This window comes from Drosophila mauritiana, chromosome 3R (assembly GCF_004382145.1).
Source record: "Drosophila mauritiana strain mau12 chromosome 3R, ASM438214v1, whole genome shotgun sequence".
In the NCBI taxonomy this organism is placed as follows: domain Eukaryota; kingdom Metazoa; phylum Arthropoda; class Insecta; order Diptera; family Drosophilidae; genus Drosophila; species Drosophila mauritiana.
In genome coordinates this window covers 10560305-10582725 of record NC_046670.1, presented here as the reverse complement: position 1 = coordinate 10582725, position 22421 = coordinate 10560305, and the positions used below count along the sequence as shown (strand labels likewise).

Genomic DNA, 22421 nt, shown 5'->3' with positions numbered 1-22421 from the left:
CTACATGGTTTCGGATCGTATCGTATCGTATCTGTATAGGATCGGTTCGGTTTGACTTGGTTTGCTTTGGTTTGGCTTGCTGGGTGCGAAGTAACCGATATATTCGACGCCCACACACGTTGTCATTTGTGAGTGACGTAGAGAGGAAGGGGGCAAGGAAAGTGAATCACTTTGCCGTGGGGTTGACTTGAATGCAAAATAGCTGACAAATGGCAAATTGCGAACGATTCCAAAATGGTCGAAGGGTGGCAATGCAGGGTGGTTGGTTGCCCTGATGATGGCCATTAGCCGGCGATTTGAATGCCCCTAATCATGGGGTCTGCTGGCCACCGTCTGTCACGCCTTTTTGGCGCCCACAATCGGTCAAAGAAAATCGTTTAGGCAAAAAACGGAGTTACAAAAAACTAAATAGCTAAAAAACAGCAGCGAAACGACAATAGAAAAACCAGAGCGATAGAGAGAGAGAGGGAGAGAGAAAAGTACATACAAATGACTGCAATTTTTCAACGCTTAAAAATCACATTAATTAGCGTTCATGTTTTGTGCACTTCAAATTGCGAGCGGCAGCTGAAAAACAACATATGAATTATAAATTATAAATTTATTCTCACTCCAATTATCAACAAAGTTAAGCATACGCCTAGTTGCACTTTCAGCAATAAATAATTGCGCCAAGAAACAGAGGAAAAAATTATATTTAAACACAACTTAAAATGCAAATTTCAGCATGCAAGCCGGGGCGTAGTAGTACGACTTCTTTCCCCTTCTCCATGGTCATCTCATTACCGTTGAAAGCCAAAAGAAAGAAGTATTTTAACTCGCTTAATTGCCACCTCAGATGCAGGGGAACATGGATGAGAAGTTGGCCGCGGTGGTCAGTCGGCAAAAGAAATGGTTTTGCATTTGCAATTGCCAAGTTAAAAAAAAATTAATATCCACAGATAAGTCCAGGCCACTTGGACCACTTGGTTGATTTTCAAACTAAGCATTTCCAATACAATATGAGGTCTAAAGGAAAAGGTAAGATGCATTGATGGATCCACTTGAATAACTCTAGTAACTAGATAAGTAAGACTATCGTTTGTTTATTTAGCCATCTATTTGCTATAGTCAAAATGCAAACTAAATTGCATTTGAATGCACAGAACTAATAAATAGTTTAAGGAACTTTATTATTTCAGTGCTTAAGCACCTTTTAATAACTTTGCATAGATTAGGATCGTGTTTTCACTATCAAACTCCGACTGAACAGGGTTGGTACTTTAGACAGGACTGAGAAACCCTGCGGTCTGCAATTAGTCGGAGCATTTTAAGACAGCTTAATGGTTTGATTATCAGGCCAACCCTTTGCCAAGCCATTGGCCCTCTCACAAGCTTCTTTATGCATATCCCATTCAAATGATAATGCCGCTGCGTCGGAGGCATCGGAGCTGGCTAGGCGCTAAGCTCGATCTTATCGCAATGCAAATTTTAAAAGCATAATTCAGCTAATCATAAGAGGCCATGTCGAAATTTAACAAGCTCTCTGGGTAAGAGAATCCACCCCACCCCCTGGCAACCCAGCCCTCGGGCAGACAGCAGACGGCATGCGTGTCGGGTTATGCTAATGCCGATCTGAGATCCCCGATTTCCCCCCTTTCACACACCCACCCCGCCCGCCCGACGACTGAGAAATGCGAATTGAAGCCAACTCGAATTGGAGCTAAAAAATGCAATTCAGCGAAGAAATTAATTTAAAAAGCGTTGCAATAAGAGCGGGCCACAAAAAGAAATTAAATAAATGTGTAATAATGGAGAGAGACCCCGTTGGGTCCAAAGTCCTCCCCAACCTCCTCCCCTTCACCTGTCTGCTGGCCTGTTCCCTCCGCGGCGCAATTCATAAATCATTCCAGAAATTATGACTTTATTTTTAAACATTTTCCCTCCTTTTCTTCATCTTCTTCTTTTTCACTTTTTTTATTTGCACATTTTGATGCGAATATTATTTACTGACGATGAGTGTTAGCCAGAAGAGGTGTGCCTCGAGTTTCAGGTGAGTCTCCCCATTAAAAATAATTTAAAATTGTAAAATGCATAATACTTTATTATGTTTTAATTGTCTCACCGAATAGCCGCAATAAATAAATATATAAGTCAGTTCTCTCATTACATATGCAAATGCAAAACGCATGTTAAATAAAAATTTAGTTTATACAACAAGAGTTATTACTTAGCCGAGAAGGGAAAGGAAAAGTGTGTTCACAAAAAAACACCCCTATCCTAGCTTTAGGGCCCTCCCTCACTCTTAGCCAAATCAATAAAGCCATTAACTAAACTGTTACCAAAACTGGCACGCAAATTTCCAATTGATCCATAAAACACTTTTGTCTGTTGACCAATTATCGTAAACAAATTATATTAATTAAAATGAAATATTATTTGAACAGTCTGAAGAAAGAACAAGTTCCACGACCTGACAAATTCCCAAAATTACTAAATAAATAAGTGATGTTCCATTTTTTTTTTAAATTAATACTTGTCCGCCCTGGCAATTGTATTTTATGATAACTTTGTCTTTCGTGTTTCACAATTTCAGTGAACATTTTGAAGACAGTTCTGCTTTGTTTGTCATACATACTTGTTATAAACAATTTCTACGGTTAATGTCAAACAAGGATAATGGGGTTAGACGTATGAAAACTTCAGTGTTTAAAAGGATTTAAACATTTATAAGTGTGCTTTTAATTTACATCTTACAGACGTTTGACCATTTCAGGTATTTTTCTTTCATTTTAAGAACCATCATGAATTCAATAGAACTGGTTAAGAATATAATCCTAAAGTGAATTTGGCAGTATGAATTGTTGGATCCTGGTATCTTGTATCGCTATTATCCTGTGTCCCATCCCATTGTCCCCGTTTTCGTCCAGGTAACACCAGCAATTTGCGCTGCATTAAGCAGCAAGAGCCCAATGTTTCGCAGTGGCATTTCCTTATCAAGATGCAGGGCTTTCTGTTCCCCGATTCCCGTAAAAGCCCCAGTTCTCGGACCCTTTGACGTGGTTAAATGTGTTTACACTCGGAGAGCATTTGTGGGGGGACCAAACTAGAATAATTAATAACTGTGGAACAGGGAACACAGGTACTCACACTCTGTTGTGGCTGTTGATGTGCAATTGCAATTGTTACCTTTGTTCCATTCTTCTGCGATGTCTGCACTTTGCGAGGCGTTGAAGTTGCATTGTTTTGGTCCACTCAACTTCTATGAGTGTGAGTGCGAGAGTGAGTGGATGGGTTCCACTCAACTTCCAGTGGATGGAAAAAGTGGGAACTGGAACAACGCCATGTTGTTTCATTCGCTCACTCACTCGCTCACGCTTGTAAAAGCAACGACTTTGTGGGCGGAGCCTAGCTCTTTCCCTTTGAGGTCGTGTAAAGTACGAGGTTTTTTCACTTTTTTAACCGAAAAAAGTGAAGCCAACCGTTTGTTGTTGCTGCTTAATTACCCGACAATTAAGCTGCCGCCACAGTTCTTCATAATTCAGACACAATTAGTAAATAATTAAAGTTGACAATTGTCGCACACAATTGTTAATCTTCATCATAGGCGGCGTTCGGTGCGTTTTTCGTTTTTTGCTTCTCTTTCGGACTTAAGTACACGTCACAACATTAAATAACATTTCATTTCGGGTCCGCACTTTTCACAAGTTCGTAAAAACTTTGAACTTCAATGGGAAAGACACGCATAGTTCAAAATTAAGGTGCTGCCCTATGTATTTTCATTTCGGCCGTGGGAATATCGATTGATATTAAAAATCATGGTATGCGTACTTAAATGAATCATCTACTAACAGCCGAATCTTTTAAACACTTTATTACTTAATGGTAAAATTACTTTACAAGTACTCTAAGTGAATTATATATATTTCCCGGTCATTTCTTATCTTGCCGTGCCGAGTTTCCTCCATGATGCAATCCCTAATCCAATATGACTTTGCCCGAATTTTATGGCGCTTATTCTCCTTCAGCTGTCGCTCGTTGGCTGCTCTAATTTGCATTTTGCATTATAAAAGCAACCAGCCCAAGAACAAATTAAGGGAAAAACAATTGCTTATACGACATTCGCGTGTTTGGCCCTCCAAAGTTTTCCGCCTCCATTATTTTCGTTGCCAAAAAGAAGCCGCCGCCGTCGCCATGCAGACGACTCTACGTTGATGGCAAGTCGGCCCAAACTGAAAAACTCACACTCGAAAACGGCTCTGAGTATGTATGATGGATTACAGTAATAATTAATTGCAATTAGCCGACGCCCGACCGGCAAATCTTACCCAACAGTTTTCCTAATTAGGCAATGGTGGTGCTCCACTTATTAGTTGGAGGCTGGGATAAACGGGGGGTACGTAGGTATTTAGGTCTTCGGTATTAATGCATCGATATAGTCGGAGTAGTTAATAGAATTAATAAAAAATTTAAGAATTCAAGACCTAACTATTCATAATTCTTATCTTAAGCATGTGGCTGAACGACTTAACATTCGAATCATTACTTTACTCGCGTACACCTGCGCTCGTAGGGTATTCCAATAGTCGTTATAACAAATTTGCCAATTAAATCCGGTTTTCTGCTTTAGTTGCCACCTGAGTTAGTCAAAAAAGAGCGTATAAAATTTGTCTGTTGGCCGCGACAGACTGGGAAGGGGATCAGTGGGATATGAAAAGATGGATCTAATGAAAACTGGTCATGAACATGTTGCCGCCAACTCATTTAAATTAGTTATGTAAATAGCATAATTAATAATTAAACGGCAGCCATCGCAACATTAATGTTTATTAATAAGTCTCTGATTAGAGTATTAACAGTGGACTTGTTGTGGCGCCAGTAGAAGGAATTTCATGGGGGAACTTGTAGAGGTTTCGGCCAAGAATTATGGGAATTAATGAGCTGAGTTTGAGTGACAGGGCAGCTGACTTTTTAGCCCTCTCATTTTGGCTTCTATAGCGGAAACCGCAAAATATTGACGGTTAAGTCCTATTCGAAAACCCACCGATAGGACCTCAATTTCGGTGTGGATAATTACACAGAAAATTCGACTTCAGGCCAATCATAATTTTCAATTTTTATTTCGCCTCATTTCGTTTCGTTTCGTTTCCCTTTTCCCTTAACCGAAAATTGAGCAGAAACAAGTTAATCCCCTACTTAGAAAGAGATAGGTGGTCGAAGACCCTTTTATAAATATTATAAAGATAGAAAATAACTTGCACTGCCCACTTTGTTGAGCGCCTCTGTCCTCTTTTTCCCCCGCTTATATAACTTTTGTGCTGCTTGTCTGTAATTTTCTTGTTGAGAGATTTTCTATGTGAAGGTTGTGCGCGGCGCTATCAAACACAAAAAAAAAACAGCCTTACAATGGCAAATATAATTTGCAGTTATGTGTTTATATAGCTCTGACATTGAGTCGGCTGCAAACCGCCGACTTTCGAGGGGAGCACTTAACTTTTGACAATTGCCGACAGCGAAATTGACAGCGAACAGGAGTTGCAATCGCAGGAACTTTCGAGTGGGCCGAGTTGGGCCTCGTTCGCGCTATTTTGCACACTAAAAGGTGCTAATTGAACTGAAATCGATTGATTATTCACTCGGTATATGTACTCAGTCCATTTGGATGGATATGGAGTAGATGGTCCGATGGAAGGTGTGGAAAGGGGAGGGTCTGGTGGGAACGCCTTCGCTGACCGACTCTGCGCCATTAAATCGCGACTGTCACTTTAGACCAACTTGATGACACGCACATGGAACCCAGCAGGCCAAGTCGCTGCCCAGACATATCGATAACTGACTGACAGGGCAGTGGAGGGCGGGACGGGGGATGGAGTCCCCAACCACGGGCGGGGGATCGAGGTTGTCGAGGCTTTTGAGGGGGTTTAAGGCAAAAGGCAAAAGGCAGCCCGCAGAGGCGCATAAATTGTCCGCTGCCGCCAAGTGACGTCAGGTCAGTCAGCAGTTGCAGTAGGTGCAAGGATTGCGTGCAAAAATGCACTTCTGTCTCCCATCCCTCCAGCCCCCTCCCTACCACGACCCCCTTGGTCGTCCTTGTTCGGGCCTCTCGTCGCATCAAAATGCAAATAAAGCATTTCAAATGCCCACAGATAGGGAGAGTGTCTGGACGGAGTCGAGGTAAAAGGGTGACTGGAGCTTCAGGATCAACCGATTCGGAAATTCTGGCTCAGAATATGTATTAAAATACCTAAAATTTAATATGTAACATGCTTGCATAAATTTCTTTTTAACTGAGTTGTAAGTACATATCTTCCAACTTGAGTGTCTGGATTAAATTTGAAGTGATCATAAAATTATAGTCTAGGGTATATAGTACTCCGAAGCCCAAAATGAATTTGTACTTTAAAGAATTCACGTTGACCTGAGTGGGAAGAATTGCTCTTATAACGGTTCTGCAGCCTCTTTTCTTTGTTTTAAATCGATTCTGCAAAACATCAACAGAATAAGAAAAAGATACATCAATTTGGTATCAATTTTGCTTGTGGAAACAATTTTGCTTTTACTTTTTACAGCGAGCGATTTCACCCGATCCTTCAGGGTTATTTCTGCGGCAAATTATAGCGAACTCTGGGTTTGGGGTCTTCAGAACGATGCTCTGGCAGAAAAAGCAAAATTCAACTAAAGTTTACCATTAAATTCCCATTTAGGCTGTCAATCATTTGCGCCAATTTTTCTTGGCGGCTTCAATCCAAACGGAGCCCTCATTTCAGCTCCTCCACATCTCTTCCTCCGGCTGTCGATGGCTTCCAATGAAGATTAATTTAGTTTTGAAAGGCATAAGAGTTGTGCTTAAGCGGAATTTCAGCATCGCTTTTGTTTCTTGCCGAGCCCAGGAACTAAGCAACGCCTACGATGGCTCTTCGATGGAGATACGGATGGTGGGTCCCCAATATACCTCCTTCACACTCGATGTGTCGTCCTGTTTGACTAGCACAATTTGCCCGAAACGCTTTACACTTGTCTCCTTAGATCCCCCAGATCCCCCGAAACCGTTGGACATGAGTTAAGGTCAGCTGGCGGCTATGTCGATCGTAATCTGAGCCCGGCGTCGTCGTGATGAGCATGCAAATTCCCCTTCGGCCTTTTGTTTTGGGGTAATTTGTTAACAAGCCAAGGGAAAAGGGGAATGGGATGAGCATGTGGAAAGGGTGCCAAGATCTGCGATCTAGGGCGAGATAATGTTGCGCTTAATAAATTAAATCTTCAAATTTCAATAGTGAAGGGTACACAAGCTGATGGCATATCTGTTAGAGCGTTTGTATTATTAAGATCTCGAGATCTCCCATTTGTTCTTTATGTCTATTTAATACTTATTGTATTAAGCAAACCATAAGCAAATCAAATTTATAACAATATATGTTGCAAGAATTGAGAATAAATAAATATTACTATTTTATGGTTAGCACCAAATCTTGCAGGAGTATCTGTAGTTCCATTAAGAACGCCATTTTCCCGAGACCCTATAAAAGACGACGCTGAAGAACCCCATAATTGCTCCCCAAACAAAAACAGAGGCTGCGTGGAGGAGGGGGCAGGAGCTGCGGGGACCAATCAGCGGTGGAAAGATCAGAGGCTGAGGCAGCAGCATCGGCAGCCGTCGAAGCATCAATCAAATCAATTATTATCGACAATGGAGAGTTCGTGGAAATTATGTGCGGCTGGCACTGAAAGCGGATTCGGGGCGAGTTGGAGCTGGGAATGGATGTCGATGTGGATGTGGATGTGGATGGGTGTACACAGTTGAAGTAGAAGTTGCAGTTTGACGGAGCCGCGTCTCAACCGTTGGCCGCCATTAATAAGCATCTTTGGAGGCGCATTTGTTATTTGATTGGTAAATTGTGATGCCACAGCCAAGATAATGTCCCCCGGTCGGTCTTAGCCATCCACTCGGTCCCAGACGAATGTAAATGGCTCCAGTAGGTAGCCAAGATGGCCGCCGATCGAGTGGCTGCGGCACGAACGGATCGGGCCAAACGCCAGACGGCTAACAATGCCAAATTACAGGGGAAACATCTGCCACATCGGCCAAAAGAGGCCCCCAGGCTGAGTTTTTTACGATTCCCGGCCAGGGTTTCCCATCACTTTGTGAGATCCCCTCTAGCAAAAGTACTCTTATAGCAAATAGTGGAACTGTAATAATTTCATAACGAAAGGCAAGTAGTACAAGCACACTTAGCACAATGACTACTGCAAAATGTTTGTATATAGGTGAGTAAAAATTATTTTTTATTACTAACTTGATCATACATACATGCATACTATTAGCCCTTTTATAAGCCACATAGATCATATCTTTTTTATCTGTATCAACTTCCGAATAGATACGCAAACTTCTCTCCTAGTTTTAGATTGCAGTAGTAAGTAGAATTGTTTTCGTACTTTTCAGGATTACGACCCATCCCATATGGTTTGATGACTTACATTCGCATTCCGGCGGGAAGAAAGAAAGTTTGTCGTTTTTGAGAAACCGAACAAATGTCGCGGCAAATCCAAACAAACAATTCATCAAAAGCGGCGACAATTAAGCAATGAACTGAAATGAAATTCAAATGAAAAAATTTATAAGCGCCAGTTCGAGTGGAGGGGGGTGGTGCCAAAAGGGTGGGGGCAAGGAATTGGAAAGGGGCTGGGGAGGTGAGCGATTATGGAAGAAAGAAGCCGACGCTTGATGAGCTTCGTCGCTGCAACTGCGGAAAGATAAATTGACTCGCTGATGTAGGCAAATGCACAGCGATCTGTTGGATCGCTCAGATGCTCTCGCTCGCAACAGGCGGCGACATAAATCATTGTGATTGACAGCTGCTGACCATGATAGTGGATATGGGATGTTGGATGTTGGATGTTGTATGGTGGCTGGTGGATGGCGGGGGTGTGGGATGTGCACTACTACCACTCACTCCTGCTCCCACCACGACTGCCCGCAACCAAACTCATTTAAATTCCATTTCAATTGGCCGAAAAAAATAAGCAACAGTAATGGAGCGAATATACATTTCACGCGCTAATTACAGGGTGCCATCGGAAGATGAGGACTGGACACAGATCAATCATATGGGGATCTGCGCGGTAATTGAAACAAATGCGCAGATGAACACTGAAATTATTTCATCAACACTGAGCGCCACGAAGATTAACGGGAATATTTGGTTAAATGCTGATCGACTACAAAATGACATGTAATATAATCTTGGAATCCTAAAGGCAGCTTTCTAACTACAAAATCATGCTAGAAATTGGGTTAAGCCTTGGATTCATACATAAGGATATACAATTATATACAATCAATAAATTTAATTTATTACATTAAAATCTGAAATATTGATAATAATTGATTAATAAAATAAATCTTCTTACTCCAAAATAGATACAATTTTTTTTTAATTAATGGGCACAACACTTTGAAGATCAGGAGCAGCTCAAAACTTGCGGGAGGCATTCCAGAGGTTTGAGGCACGCACACACTCCATCGTACGTACAAAACTCGAATGAGTAAATTGTGAATAATTTCGTGTTGTCTCATCAATATAAATAAAATATTTATTAACAATTTGTTAAGAGCTATAAATCGCACTCAGCAGCAGCTTTCGGCCGTTGCGAAAGTCAAATACAGCGAACCGAAAAACACACAGGGATGTGGCAGGGCTCCCCCAGAGTTTGGGCTCGAATCGGAGCGTTTTCGGAAAGTCGCCGAGTCTCTCACCAGGATCGGGATCTGCAGGCATCCGCGGGTATATGTGGGGTTATGTGGGGAGAACTGGGGACCTGTGCCCCAGCTGCGGGGGACCTCCTGTGGCGAGGGCGGCGACGGCGGCAGCCTGGGCATATTAATTGTACGCTTGTTCAGCAAGCGGCGATTGCGTCCGGATCGAACCAGTGCCACAGATCGTCCAAATCGTACAGATTGTACTGATCCTCCATATGGGACCCTCTTTCGCTGCGCTATGCCTCTGCTGTTGGTGTCTGGCCAAATTGCTGCTATTTATGTTGGTAACTACCGTATAAACTTAGCAACAACAACACATGCACACGAGACATCGGTGGAACACGGCAAACGCTGAAATCAATATGTTCGCTAATAAATTGTCCCACAATATTCATTAAATTAAAAAAGTAACGAAAAGTGTTGTAGCAGCCGATGGCGAACAGGAGCGCAGCTGCGAGGGGCTGAAAAAGCATTTGGGCGCAGGATAATTTAAATCAAGAAATATTTTTAATTATTTCTTATATTTTACTTAGTTGTTATTTGAGTATTTTATGCTACATATGGCAAAAAATTATCTTTAAAATTAAAAAATATTCTGTATCTAATCTAGAAAATAAGTATTATAAATGGAAAAATATTTAATTATTGTTTAATTTTATCTTGAATAAAAATATATTTTTTAATAAAGAAATATACATATTTTCATTAATATACCCACGCTTCAATATTAACAAATCCGCTCCTGAATCCTCGGAGGGCGAAAATTTATTTTTAATTACGCAGCCCCAAACATGACACAAACAGCGACCGCCACATTCTGATGCCAATACCCAGAACGATGCCGATTCTATTCACGAATCCGAGCTTCAATCCTATAGCCTGCAGCCTGTAGCCTGCAAATCTGGAGACCGAGGACGCGGCTGGAGATGAGACTGCGCCTGGAAAAGAAGATTGCGGATGGTGACGGGGGAGGGGGAGCGGGACTGGCGCTTGGAATGCACTGCTGACTTTGGTGCTGACTCCTCGGCCTGAACTGTGCAAAATTATGACATGAACATGAACGAAGTCCACATAATGATGTTATACAATACGCCATCTTAGCGTAAACAAGGCGAAAAGCCGCGCCAGTGTCCCAGGCGCAACTCCACTGGGGACTGGCGCTTGCTGGCCGGGCAATCGTAATCCCATCCCATCCGATCCCACTCCAATCCAAGAGCAGTACCAATCCCACTGTTCGGAGGCACAGGACATGTGTTGAGTATTTGTTGTTTGCGATGCCCTTAGCACTGCGAATGGGCATCTGAGCTCGGCTTACACACACACACTTTGTACACATGTTCGGGCTGTAGATCAATCTTTACCAAGTTGGCTAATGTGCACACAATTAGATTAAGTAGTATTAAAATTGCCGATAATCAAAAACATTAAGCATATCTAATTAACTGGTATGAAGACAGCAAAATGGCACAGTTAAAAACCTGAAGTGAAAGGTATCCGAAACTAAACATTATTGCATAATTAACCTAGAAATCTTGGTAAGATTCGGTATAAGAAAAAAAAAAAACATAAAGAAGATGGTTTAAATTGGTTAACGTTTGGAATAATGTAGAGTATAGAATATTCGTTATTGAAGTTACCAACATTGCTTTCTTCTTGCCCAGAAGCTGTTGTCAAGCCTTGAAGGCGCAGCTTTCGAGGGACAGGTTCCTGCGGCCAGTGGATTTGTGTTTTTATACTAGTTTGATACCATTCTCTGAAAACTTATGGATTTTGGCACAAATATTTGTCGAAGAGTGTGATTTATGGCCAACAGATTCCAGCTTAAACTAGAGGTTAATGGCTGCAGTCGATGCTCATGCGAATGTTAGGAATGTAACCCAGTTTTGCTAAGGGGTTTCCGCTTTAATGATATGAAAACCGAAAGTCCCAAGAGGAAGAGCCCACCTGTTCGTGTGGGCTTCACTGTACGGGTGAGCGTGGGCGGTTTGGCCTTAGGTACTTTTTCCGTAATACATAATGCTGAGGGTTCTTGACTGCCATTACGCTAAATATAGCAATTACAAGCCAATTGCGAATCACAAATGCCATTGAAAATGCATTCAACAAAAGGCAAGATTGCAGGGTGAAGGGCGGGGGGTGGTGGGGTAGGGCTTACACGCACATTTAGAATCCATGAATATACATGTGTACGTGTGGGCCAATGCATTCGAGTACGTTGGTGTGCGTGAGTAATTGGCAACAACCGCAATATTCTGTCATTTGCTTCGAAATCAACGCAACAAACTAACGTTAAAAGGTTCTGTTTGAAAAGGGGGTATCCTAACCCCCGCCCAGCTACTTTTCAAACTCCCCCCTGGTGACCCCTTTACATTGCAACGCAATGACAATGGCAACCTTCACACAGAAAATCGTTCATTAAGAAAATTATGGAGCTGTTATATGAAAATAAATGGGGGCAGCTCGCCGAGTATGTTATATGATGCGAAAGTGCTGGAAGCAAAACAGAAGAAAGAAGATGATTCAGGCTCCTAAGTGGAAATTACAAAGAAATTGTCTTCAGGCCTGTGAAATCAAAAGTAATTTGAACTATAAATATGGGTTGTGTAGAATCCATCAAATGTAAAAAGCAATTCAGGTGCTTAAGAAAAATTATTGTGATGTAAAATAACTCACAAAAGCAGTACGATAACCTCAACTTTCCTATCTTCAATCCTTTTAATGTTCATATAAAGTAAAATTATATACTGTAATAAGGTTTCATTTATCTCTTTAGTATTTGTTATAAGCGTATTATACAGAATTCAAAATTATTTATTTTTTATCGTTCGCGATACATATAAAATACTGAATAGAAAACTTTTCGACGAATTTGCTCCAATTGCTGTGGTATAATTGAACTATTTAATCACCACAATCACTGCACTTTATCTCTTATCAATTGGAAACATTCATTCGCATGTTATCCAACCGAAAAATCAAATGCCTCGCATGAAAGACCCATGACTGCAGCAGTCGCAGTCTCACTCAAATTGCCACTCAAATCCGAAAGCGAGTGGAAGTGAGCCACTGGAATCTGGAATATGGGTGGAGACACCTCGCTGCCTCTCGCTCTGGGCCGTATATCCATCTCGTTCTCGCGGAGACAAGGAATCTCAGTCACAGCAGGCGGTGGCAGCAACAACAAAAGGCAAGGCGTCGCCCTGGGCAACAACAAAAACAACAAGAAAAAACCAAAAATCAACCACGACAATTTATGAAACACAAAAGTGGAGGGAAGCAACAAACAACAAAAAAAATCAGAAAAGCAAACTTAAATGGCGACGACGACGAAGTGGCGGCACTGATTTTGAACGACAGAAGGGGTTGAGCCCACAAAGGGGTAGGGGCTTCCAGGGAGAAGGAGCTTGGAAGGGACAGGACAAGAGTGGCAATGGCTGCGGGCACACACAGGATAATAAATAATTGCCGACATCGGCAGGAGACTTCGCTCAGAACGCTGGCAACATAATTTTTGCAGCCCAAACCTGTCAATGTACCTTCGCATCCGAGAGATGCACATGTTAGGCCCCTCGAGGTGCTTCCGCCCCAGACACTGGGAGAAATGTTGTGCTCTATTCTATTTATTCAAACTTAAAGTCACAAAGTAGTTTTTTCTGAAATCTCTAGCTAATTTGTATCGAATTAAGAATGGTTTCTATTTCAAAAGGATACTTAGCAGCATACCTTTTCAAATAAGTATTTTTTTCGGTTTTAATTTTTCTTTAGTGCACCTGAGCCGCTCAGCCATGTGCTGGATACGTAGAAAGTTAATCCTGGATAAGCGACGCCTTTGACACTGACAGGAGGATCAGGGCCAGGAATACAGGGATGCGGACAGAGGATCGACAAACAGCTGGCCAAGTGGCCAATTTCATTTTCAGTCATAATTCCCAGGCGGTGTGGGAAATGCGGTTGCAAGGTCACCCAACGCTTCTAGGCTAGACGATTGCAATTGCAGCAGCACCACCACTCCACTCCTGTTGCGTGATCCGGGTAATTATCCTACCCAGAGCAATCGATCCATCGATCGATCGAACGATTGATCTGCACAGGCAGCAGATCGTGACATTTGATGGACATTTGCCGCCGCTGCCGTTTTCTGTTTGCCGTTTTCAGTTGCATTTCACATTGCGCCGGAGTGGATTCTGGTCAGTTGGGGTCTACTAATCAAATAGCCTGGGAGATCCAGACGTAGGCCTCCGCCCCACTGCAATCTGCTCGTACAGCCTTCAATCAACTCATTAGAATCTCAATTCCACAAGCTGACAACACAGCAAATTGCCATTGACGTTGCAATTGTGAAATCAGAAGCGTTTCAATGTTTAAATGAGACAATTTGTAGGCGCTTAAATGGTCACAATAGGTTGCAATGGAAAAATGTTGTAGATTATACTAAACAAGAATGAATACAATGTAGTACAGTGTATAAACTTCGAGGTCAGGCTAGAACTTATCTAACAACCAAAGATTACTAATAGATAGTTTTTTTATAAGGAATGGTCTGTAGAATTATTATATATTGTCATCTAAATTATAAATATTTAATAATGGAAGTATGGAAATAAAAAATATTGCAATCACCGAATTGTGATAGGCCCCGGCGAGATTCGAACTCACGATCTCCTGTTTACTAGACAGGCGCTTTAACCAACTAAGCCACGGCGCCCATATACCATGCATTTTTCAGAAGTACTTTATGAGGTTCCATGTCTTAAAAAGTAGAGCACTATTTATGATTTCCACTTAAAATAATTAAATTTTGTCTATAGATACTTCCTAACTTCAACAATCTTAGTGATAACAGGTGATACAACAACGAAAATAAATACTTCCAACTTCCACTTAAAAAATTGCCTTGACACGATTTCAAAATGTTGGTAAGGGCGAATCTAATTTAAATATATTATCATCTATATTTAGATACAATAACTTATTACTTATATGCATAAGTATATAGGAAATGTATTTATTCGGTGCTTTTTAAAGAACTAATCAAAGAACGAAGTTGTCTTGAATGTTTTGGACTTTCTTTAAGGTTGATTTACATGAATTACGTGAGTTTACAACATCAGTCAAGCACGGAGAAATAAAATTACTAATGCTGATCTCAAATTCATCGGAATTTATGCACACCTCCATATGTTTTTCTTGCACCTTTTTACTTTTACTTTATATCGTCGTAAAACCACAGCGAATCAAAATTTCATTTGCTTGTACGAGTTCGAGAATATTTATTCAAAGACGTAAGGATATTTGGGGCAAGTACAGTAAAAACTGCCTATGAAAGGTAACGATTAATTTTTAAATGAAAAACTGAAAACGGAATTAATTGCATAGAACTAGCCAAGAAATGCATCTATATAGAACGAATTAGTGGTTGCATTTCAGAACGAAATGGGTTTTAAATGGGCTCCACTGCTCATAAGCATGCTCGTGTTTATTTGCGCAGGGTAACAATTTGAAATTTGGCTCAGGCTGCAATTTGGCGGCGTGTTTTGCATATTATCAGCTAATTTCCTTCCGAGATAAGCACTCTTTCCCGTAAACTCGCTGCCCCACCATGAGTATAATTTATGCCCCACAGTTCTCCATCTTCTGGCCGCATTTCGAGTGAGTTCTGTGCAACAAAAAATATTTATGCAAATCAAGCTGCGCTTTGTTGCAGCTCCTCCAGCCATATTTTATTGCATTTTCAAATATAATTGCGCCTCGCGTTGGGCATGAATATGGACATGGACGTGGGCACATATTTCCACTTGGAGCAGCTTTGCACCGGCGATTTAATCTCGTTTAATTGCTGCGACTAAGTGCGGATATGTCGGCCAGAAGGGGGATTACTTGCAGTCAGCTGCCGGCAATCGAAATTGCATCAATGTCAAGCATGTGGAGCGGCTTTCGAGGCACAAAAAGACGCCGGGTTGCACCAAATGATGGCCTGCTGCACACCTTGTCCCTGTGCTCCTCGCTCCGTGCCCCTGCCCCAAAGATTTTCCGCATTAATATTGCAATTTTATGAAAACAAGAACATCGCTCGACGAAAGGGCCGCGTCTCCCAGTCGCCGGACTCAATTGCACCTGCCCATTTAGCGCATGCCGCGCTAGTGACAAGTCATTTTGAATATTCCTGTCCATGGTTCGCATGAAAAGGATACTTTCGAAGGATAATGCGAGCAAGCACTTGCCTTGAGAAGACTAGCCAATACTCTTTTGAAAGTGGGTATAAAATAATATGGCTATTTTAATCGTGATTATAATCTTTACCATTGTTCATATATATACCATGCAATCCCTGATTTAAAAAGGTAAAACTATTTAACATCTAAATCCTAAAGTTTATTATTTAAAAAAAAGATATGGTGGGATCCATCCATATTCTGAGTAGAAACTCCATTATGAAAGTTTATTTGGATGTAACTCTTGATCATGTTCATACCTATAAAATATGACCTACCTTTCAGTTTCCCCCATCGAAATAGAGTATTTCGAGTGTTTTTATAATTGCAATGTAATATGTAGTTAATTTCAACCCAGGGGTGGCTTTTTAAACTCGGTAACGCTGCCTAGATCAAGTGGCCCTTGCGGCAAAGTGCCTGCCCACTTGGCTCGAAATTAATAACGTTATTTTCGCATTAGGAAGCAGCCATGACACGGGCAGTTATGAGCATTTCGCGTAATTACGCTAATTATAGTATTCATTTTCCACCCGACTCCAGCGGCTCTCGAGTACTGGCGATTTTGACAACCCCGACGATCGATGGCATCGAGGGCGATTAGCCAGCCACTTGAAGATACGCGTCGACCAAGTTGTTGCCCCAAGTTGTTGCAACTTGAGTTCGGGTTGCAATTTCAAAAGCGATTATGCTAATTGACCCAGTGAGCAGTGGCTCTTTGTAAAGGGACTCTTATCCAGCGACAGGGCGCAATTTTATGCAATTAATGCCGCAAATTCGGTGTACTTTTTTGTAGCCGAAATGCCATCTAAAATGGACACCCTACGAGCTGCTTGCTCCATATAAAAAATGTAGGGCCTCGGCCAAATTTGCATGGCAACAAAATATAGAGTACGATAAATATTTAAATTTTATTGCGCCCCACGGCCAACATTCATCAGCGAAATGAGCAGCGAGACCGGGCGAAAAAAGTGAAAGAAATAAAACTTGAAAGCGTTAAATTTACGAGGTCTGCACAAAGTGCTAGACACATTTACGGGCCAAACATGGCCGGGCCAACTCTACGCGATTGGTCTTCTCTTCTGGAAACTCAAGTCGGTTTTTCATTTTCTTTCTGGTTTTGTGCGAGAGGGCGGAGGGGGTGGGGATTCGCTTCCATTTCGCATGCGCGCGCATTTAAATTCACTTCCGTTTTTGCCGCAAATTATTGTGACTGTGTGTGTGTGTGTCTGGCTTTGAGTGCTTTGTGGGCTGCCATAAATTCATAACTTTGTGGAAAATCATAAAAACAGAATTTATGGCTTAATTATATATGTACACTCCTCGTGAGCGAGGAAAGAAGAGCCAAGTGCACAGTTGGCCTCAACTTGGCCATTTCATTTTCTGCATTTCACGCTGATGATTAAGTGCCGCACACCCTCTCAGTCGCCTATACCAATACGTACTAATACAATTGCATGCACAGCACACTAAAAATTTAAAATCAGCTTACTAATGTTAAAATTATGGAAATAACCATCTTATAACGCTTTTTCAACTAACTAGCGTTCAGAATGCAAATTGCAACATTTATAGTAAAACGTATAAGCCTTTTGGGTTATCGTTTAAACAACCTTTCCCTTGTAATTCCCAAATGGTTTTAGCCGCAAACTCCAGGAGATATTTCTCTGAGTGTGAGAGCGCGGATTTTTCGCTAGCATTTATGCTTAAATGCGCTGCAATTGTTCTTAAAACGCTGCCAACCTGCACGCGATGATGGAAAACCTCAACGATTTCCATTTTATTGTGGCCGTTGTTTTTCTTGTTTTGACTGCGGCGGCTGTTGCTCATAACTTACAATTACGTGCAGCATTTTCTTTTGTTTCTTATTGATTTTTCGTTTTTTTTTTCTTTTTATTTTTGCACTAAGGCGTAGAAACAAAAAAATTGGGTTAAGCTGTTTTGCATTTGCAGCGAGTCCACACGCGCCCAGATAGACGATTCCCACGATTCTCTCAGCCTCGCAGATTGGAGATGGCCTGCAGGAGGAGCCGGAGAAGCAGCAGGAACAGGACCTGCAGACAGTTTGTCTATAAAGTTCTCCCCCGACCAGAAAATGAGAACCTCTTGCATAAAGCCAATTAAATTAAGAAATCTGATGCAGTCCGACGACAACAACACAGGCACTATCAGCCACAAAACAACGACACATGGAATGAAGAAAAAAATCGAAAAGAAATAAAATGATGCAGAAACGTGAATCACAGAGGAATCTCACTCCCACCTCAAGTCCAGCATTTCAGGTCCATCCGTCTCTGTTGCTCCGTGCGGATGAGCCTGGCAATTGGTATTTTACAACAAACAGAGCTCGCGTTCAGCTTATTTAACATAAATCGAATGGCTACTGAAATACACCCAGTCAGCCAGTCAGTTAGCCAGTCGTCTTATCTCCTGACTTTGACTGCAGTTCTCCTGGCTGCTGGGATGTGTGTGATGCACTGCACCCGAAGAAAAGAGGTGGTCAATGCCGAAAACAAGTATACGCCACGTTGGAGGGCGTTAAGGAAAATATAACAAATCATGAAACATATAAATCAAATTAAATTTTAAATATAAAACAAAACAATTTATATATTATATTTATATAATTAAATACTAGATTTTTATAAAATATGATATTATTACATTTTCTGAAAAGAATATAAAACATTATCGAAAGTATAGTATTGACACCTTTTCTAAAGTTATTTATTGAATAGTTATTATTTCGTTTTTAGTTACAAATTTTACCTTTGTATTAAGGCAATATTTATAGGTTTTTGATAGACAATCTCTTGTTTTGAGCTTCATGATATACAATACTAAATTTTTCCCCGTGTTTCGGGATGCTGAGCGAATTTCATTGAGTAAAGGCAAATGCAAAGGTAAAGCAAACGACCTTTAGAAAAATTGTTGAGGTCCGAGGAGTTGTTTGTGTCTTTTGCAGACAAATCACGACCCGCGGAGGAAGCCAGCCGGCCATCTAGTTGAAGGGGATGGTCAAGAGGGGATTGCAACCGATTTCACACCTCCTCCACACAGAAAAAAACAAAAAAAAAAAGTAAGACGGACTGACCCAACTAATAAGAGTCAGCTTCACAAAAAAGAAAAAAGAGGAGAAAACAGCAACTGCAACACCTCTCAACGGCGACAACAACAACATGGCATAATAAATAAAAGCCAAGTAGCTGCTGCTGCCTCGGAGTCTGGGTCTGCATTTGGTCTGCCTGGTCTTTTGGAGTTCGGTTGGGAGTATGGCCTGGAGTCCGGACTCCACTCCAGCCCAGCCACAGCGGAGAGTCTGCTGGGCCCTGTGATTTTCACAAGTTGATATCGCAAACACAAAATGTTAATGAGCAATTTCGAGATGGTGCGAAGTGATTTCATTATTTAAACTTTTTTTTGGTTTGCTTAGTTTTTGCCTTTTCCTCGCTGTCTTTGTCTCCGGGATTGGACAGAGGCTGGGGGTTTCTTTTTTCGGGCTTTGGGCTTTGGGTAAGACTTTTATTACGGCTGCTCCATTGGGTAATGAAAGCGAAATAATTTTAATTGGCACCGGCTGGCAGCACTTTTATTTTGGACTCTTTCGATGCCAAATTAATTATTTCCTGTCAAATTAGTTTTGAGTTTCGGCATAAATTACGAGCGGCTCGCTATGAATATGCATTGCACTCAGGTTTCCCTATCGCCGCCAAATGTCACCTGTCGTGCGATGTCGCGTTGGGTTACTTCAAAACATTGTTCCGCCGCATAAATTAAGGCCAGCAACGTTGATTAATTGGGTCGCGTTTGATGATTAAAACATAAATTGCAATGGATGCAGTAAACGTGGCTGCGGATACAGCGACTACGTGTGCCCAGGACGAGCAAAGTGTAAGCCAGGATATGGAAAGGAGCCGGTGTTAGGGTTGCCTGGCACTAAAATTACACTTAATTAAACAACAACCCATTAAGGATCCACATCGTGACGAGCCCCTCGCGCAAAAGCGAGTGGAGAAGGGCACTCAAAGGGTTGGAGTATTCGAGGAATTTTATATGGGGACTATCAACTTATCCAGGATCTGGCCACAAAATTGATCAGGATGTCAGAAAAAATTGTGAAGGCTCGTAATTCTAAAAAGACTTGGCAAAGCTCACACACACATCTTTTGGCTCATCTAATGGCTCAAGAATATCAATCATATGAATCAGTATATGCACATATGGTTAGATAGGTCGTTATGAATATTATTCAATGTAAAAAAATACTCTGTTATTTTAGTAACCAGGCAAATTCAGTCACAAAATGTTACAGTACCTGCTGGTTTGCTTCGTTCTGCTCTTCAGACGCCGCACCGAAGGCAGCCTGTGTGCCACAAAGTTCATAGTGCGCGTGCCTCGCGACAAGGACATTGGCTTGATCTTCGGTAAGTTGCAATTGCGATTCGCTATGATCATCCGATTGGGAATCAGATTCCAACAGATCTGACCGTCACCAATCGCATCAGGAGTGACAAAAGGGAGACGCTGGACTTCAATGTAGTCTCGAATGGGGAATGCACTGTGAACACGACCCATGGGGAGCAGGTGCACGGGATGGGAAGGATCTATGGCGGGGATTTCGGTTCCGTCGAACCGGGCAAGAGTGAAACTGTCTCCCTGGTCTGGCCCACTGTGGTAGGTACAAAGTTCATTGATTCTTATAGATTTACACTTGCATATTGACATAATGGCATATGATATTGCACATTCCACATTTGCTCACAGTCTCTGTACAATCGAGTGGGCAGCTGCCCCATTCTGATCTCAGCCACGAGTGCCCACGCTACGGATGCAGTGGCAACCGCAAGGCAGGTGCTGCACTTCGACACCCGCTTCGAGACCCTGGATCCGCAGAGCAACAAGCTGCGCCGGCGGAAGGATTACAAGGACTGCCGCAACTGGGACAAGGATTACCTGCGCAACTGCACACCGCTGAACTGCGAGGAGCGATACTTTGGGAAACGGAGCTATTTCAACATGGAAACGGAACAGTGCGAACCGGTGACTGATTGCTCGGGTCCAGGCGAGTACTACGACATCTTCAGCAACGAGCGCGTCGATCCTGGCAATTTCGTCTCCGAGGAGGAGCTGGACCTCATTAAGCAAGGGAAGTTCGACTTAAATTTTTTGGATTTGCGAGGGCCACCATCGGTAAATATTCTTAATGCCAATAACTTTCTTTTTACCTTTTCTGAAACATTGTAAATCTGCGTGCGTTTCCATATCCACGCATTCTTACTGGCGCCATCTTACGTATTTGGCTTGAAACTCGTGCACTGCTTGCATCGCAACAATGCGGTTAAGCAGTGCGTGCGTGTGCACATTTTGTTGTTGAGACAGCACTAAACTAAAGTCTTGCCACATGCGTGGACATGGCGCCGTGGCTTAGTTGGTTAAAGCGCCTGTCTAGTAAACAGGAGATCGTGAGTTCGAATCTCGCCGGGGCCTATTGGAACACGATTTGAGTGTGCCAGTATTATTTTTTCTATTATATTTTCCATTACTATGAATCTTTTATTTTCATATACTAAAGTATATCATTCCAAACTAATCTTACTATACTTTCTTAATTCACGTTTTAGCTGCATGAGCAAAAAGCCAACAAGGCTCTTCCTTACAAGAAAAATAACAGGAAACTAACCAGACCAACAAGGCACTTTGTCCATTCCAAGCATGAGAAGTCAGATGATTGCGACAATTCGCGTAAGCTAACCCTGGCCGATTTTAACGACTGCTTTCAGCACTTGCAGGATGGTCAGCCACAGCCGCTCGTAGTTGAACCCACAATCGAGAAGAAAATCAAGAAAAAGTCGCCATTTGAGGTGCCCATGCTAACACAGCTCTATTACGACTGGTATCTTCCTTTAAGGAGCGATAACTGGGGCGAAGACGGAAAAATCGGTGCCATAGGTGATCCCAGTCCACAAAATGTCTCATCGGGATCGGAACCCCTCATCACGTGGATCGGCAAGCTGGATTGGAGGGGCTGGTTGTTCCTGATTCTCAGAGGAAGCTTTTTCGTGAGTTTGTGATGTCGGTGCACGAACAATGTAAATTGATATTATACAATTATTGCAGATCTTATTGCTAATTGTGTTTCAGGTTTTCGCCACTCTGACGGCCTATTTTATAGTGTGCCTATTTGTCTATGGATTCATGGAACTGTATGGCTTTTGGACTAGTGACGATGCACCCGAGACTTTTATGTTAGACTCCAGTTCTCAATCCACCGCCTTTAATCTCGTGACCACAGAAAGTTTGATGTCACATCGATAACCGTGATTTAAGAACTTTAAATGTGAATTTATGGTCTTTTTATAAAAAATTTAATTGAATATTAATGCATTGTTAAAATGTTACACAATAAAGTAAAAAAAAAAATGTAATATCTAGTCAAAAGAAAACAAATCGAGTTTTTGTGTAGGGAATACCCT

The 22421-nt window shown here is 41.8% G+C and overlaps 1 protein-coding gene and 2 non-coding genes across 5 annotated transcripts; 2 read left to right on the top strand and 1 right to left on the bottom strand.

Moving 5' to 3' along the window:
* Window positions 1-14370: 14370 nt before the first annotated feature.
* Trnat-agu lies at window positions 14371-14444 on the bottom strand. The gene has a single exon. It is a non-coding gene; the product is annotated as a tRNA-Thr (tRNA).
* A 5679-nt stretch (window positions 14445-20123) lies between these two features.
* On the top strand, window positions 20124-22289 carry LOC117143806. Of its 3 annotated transcripts, none has more exons than XM_033308651.1 (6): window positions 20124-20171; window positions 20228-20372; window positions 20429-20622; window positions 20713-21138; window positions 21570-22007; window positions 22090-22289. In XM_033308651.1, the coding sequence occupies exons 2-6, from the start codon at window positions 20252-20254 to the stop codon at window positions 22261-22263; spliced, it is 1353 nt and encodes a 450-aa protein (XP_033164542.1). In that variant the 5' UTR covers window positions 20124-20171; window positions 20228-20251; the 3' UTR covers window positions 22264-22289. The 3 variants fall into 3 exon arrangements, with proteins under 3 accessions (XP_033164542.1, XP_033164541.1, XP_033164543.1); XM_033308650.1 differs by having other exon boundaries at window positions 22066-22289; XM_033308652.1 differs by having other exon boundaries at window positions 21570-22037; window positions 22090-22171.
* On the top strand, window positions 21362-21435 carry Trnat-agu. The gene has a single exon. It is a non-coding gene; the product is annotated as a tRNA-Thr (tRNA).
* Window positions 22290-22421: the final 132 nt, after the last annotated feature.

Coding starts and splice junctions, on each gene's coding strand:
- LOC117143806 (XM_033308650.1), top strand. CDS start 20,252: ATGTTACAGTACCTGCTGGTTTGCTTCGTTCTGCTCTTCAGACGCCGC. Junction 20,373..20,428: donor GGACATTGGCTTGATCTTCG/GTAAGTTGCAAT, acceptor AGATTCCAACAG/ATCTGACCGTCACCAATCGC. Junction 22,008..22,065: donor TTCTCAGAGGAAGCTTTTTC/GTGAGTTTGTGA, acceptor CAATTATTGCAG/ATCTTATTGCTAATTGTGTT.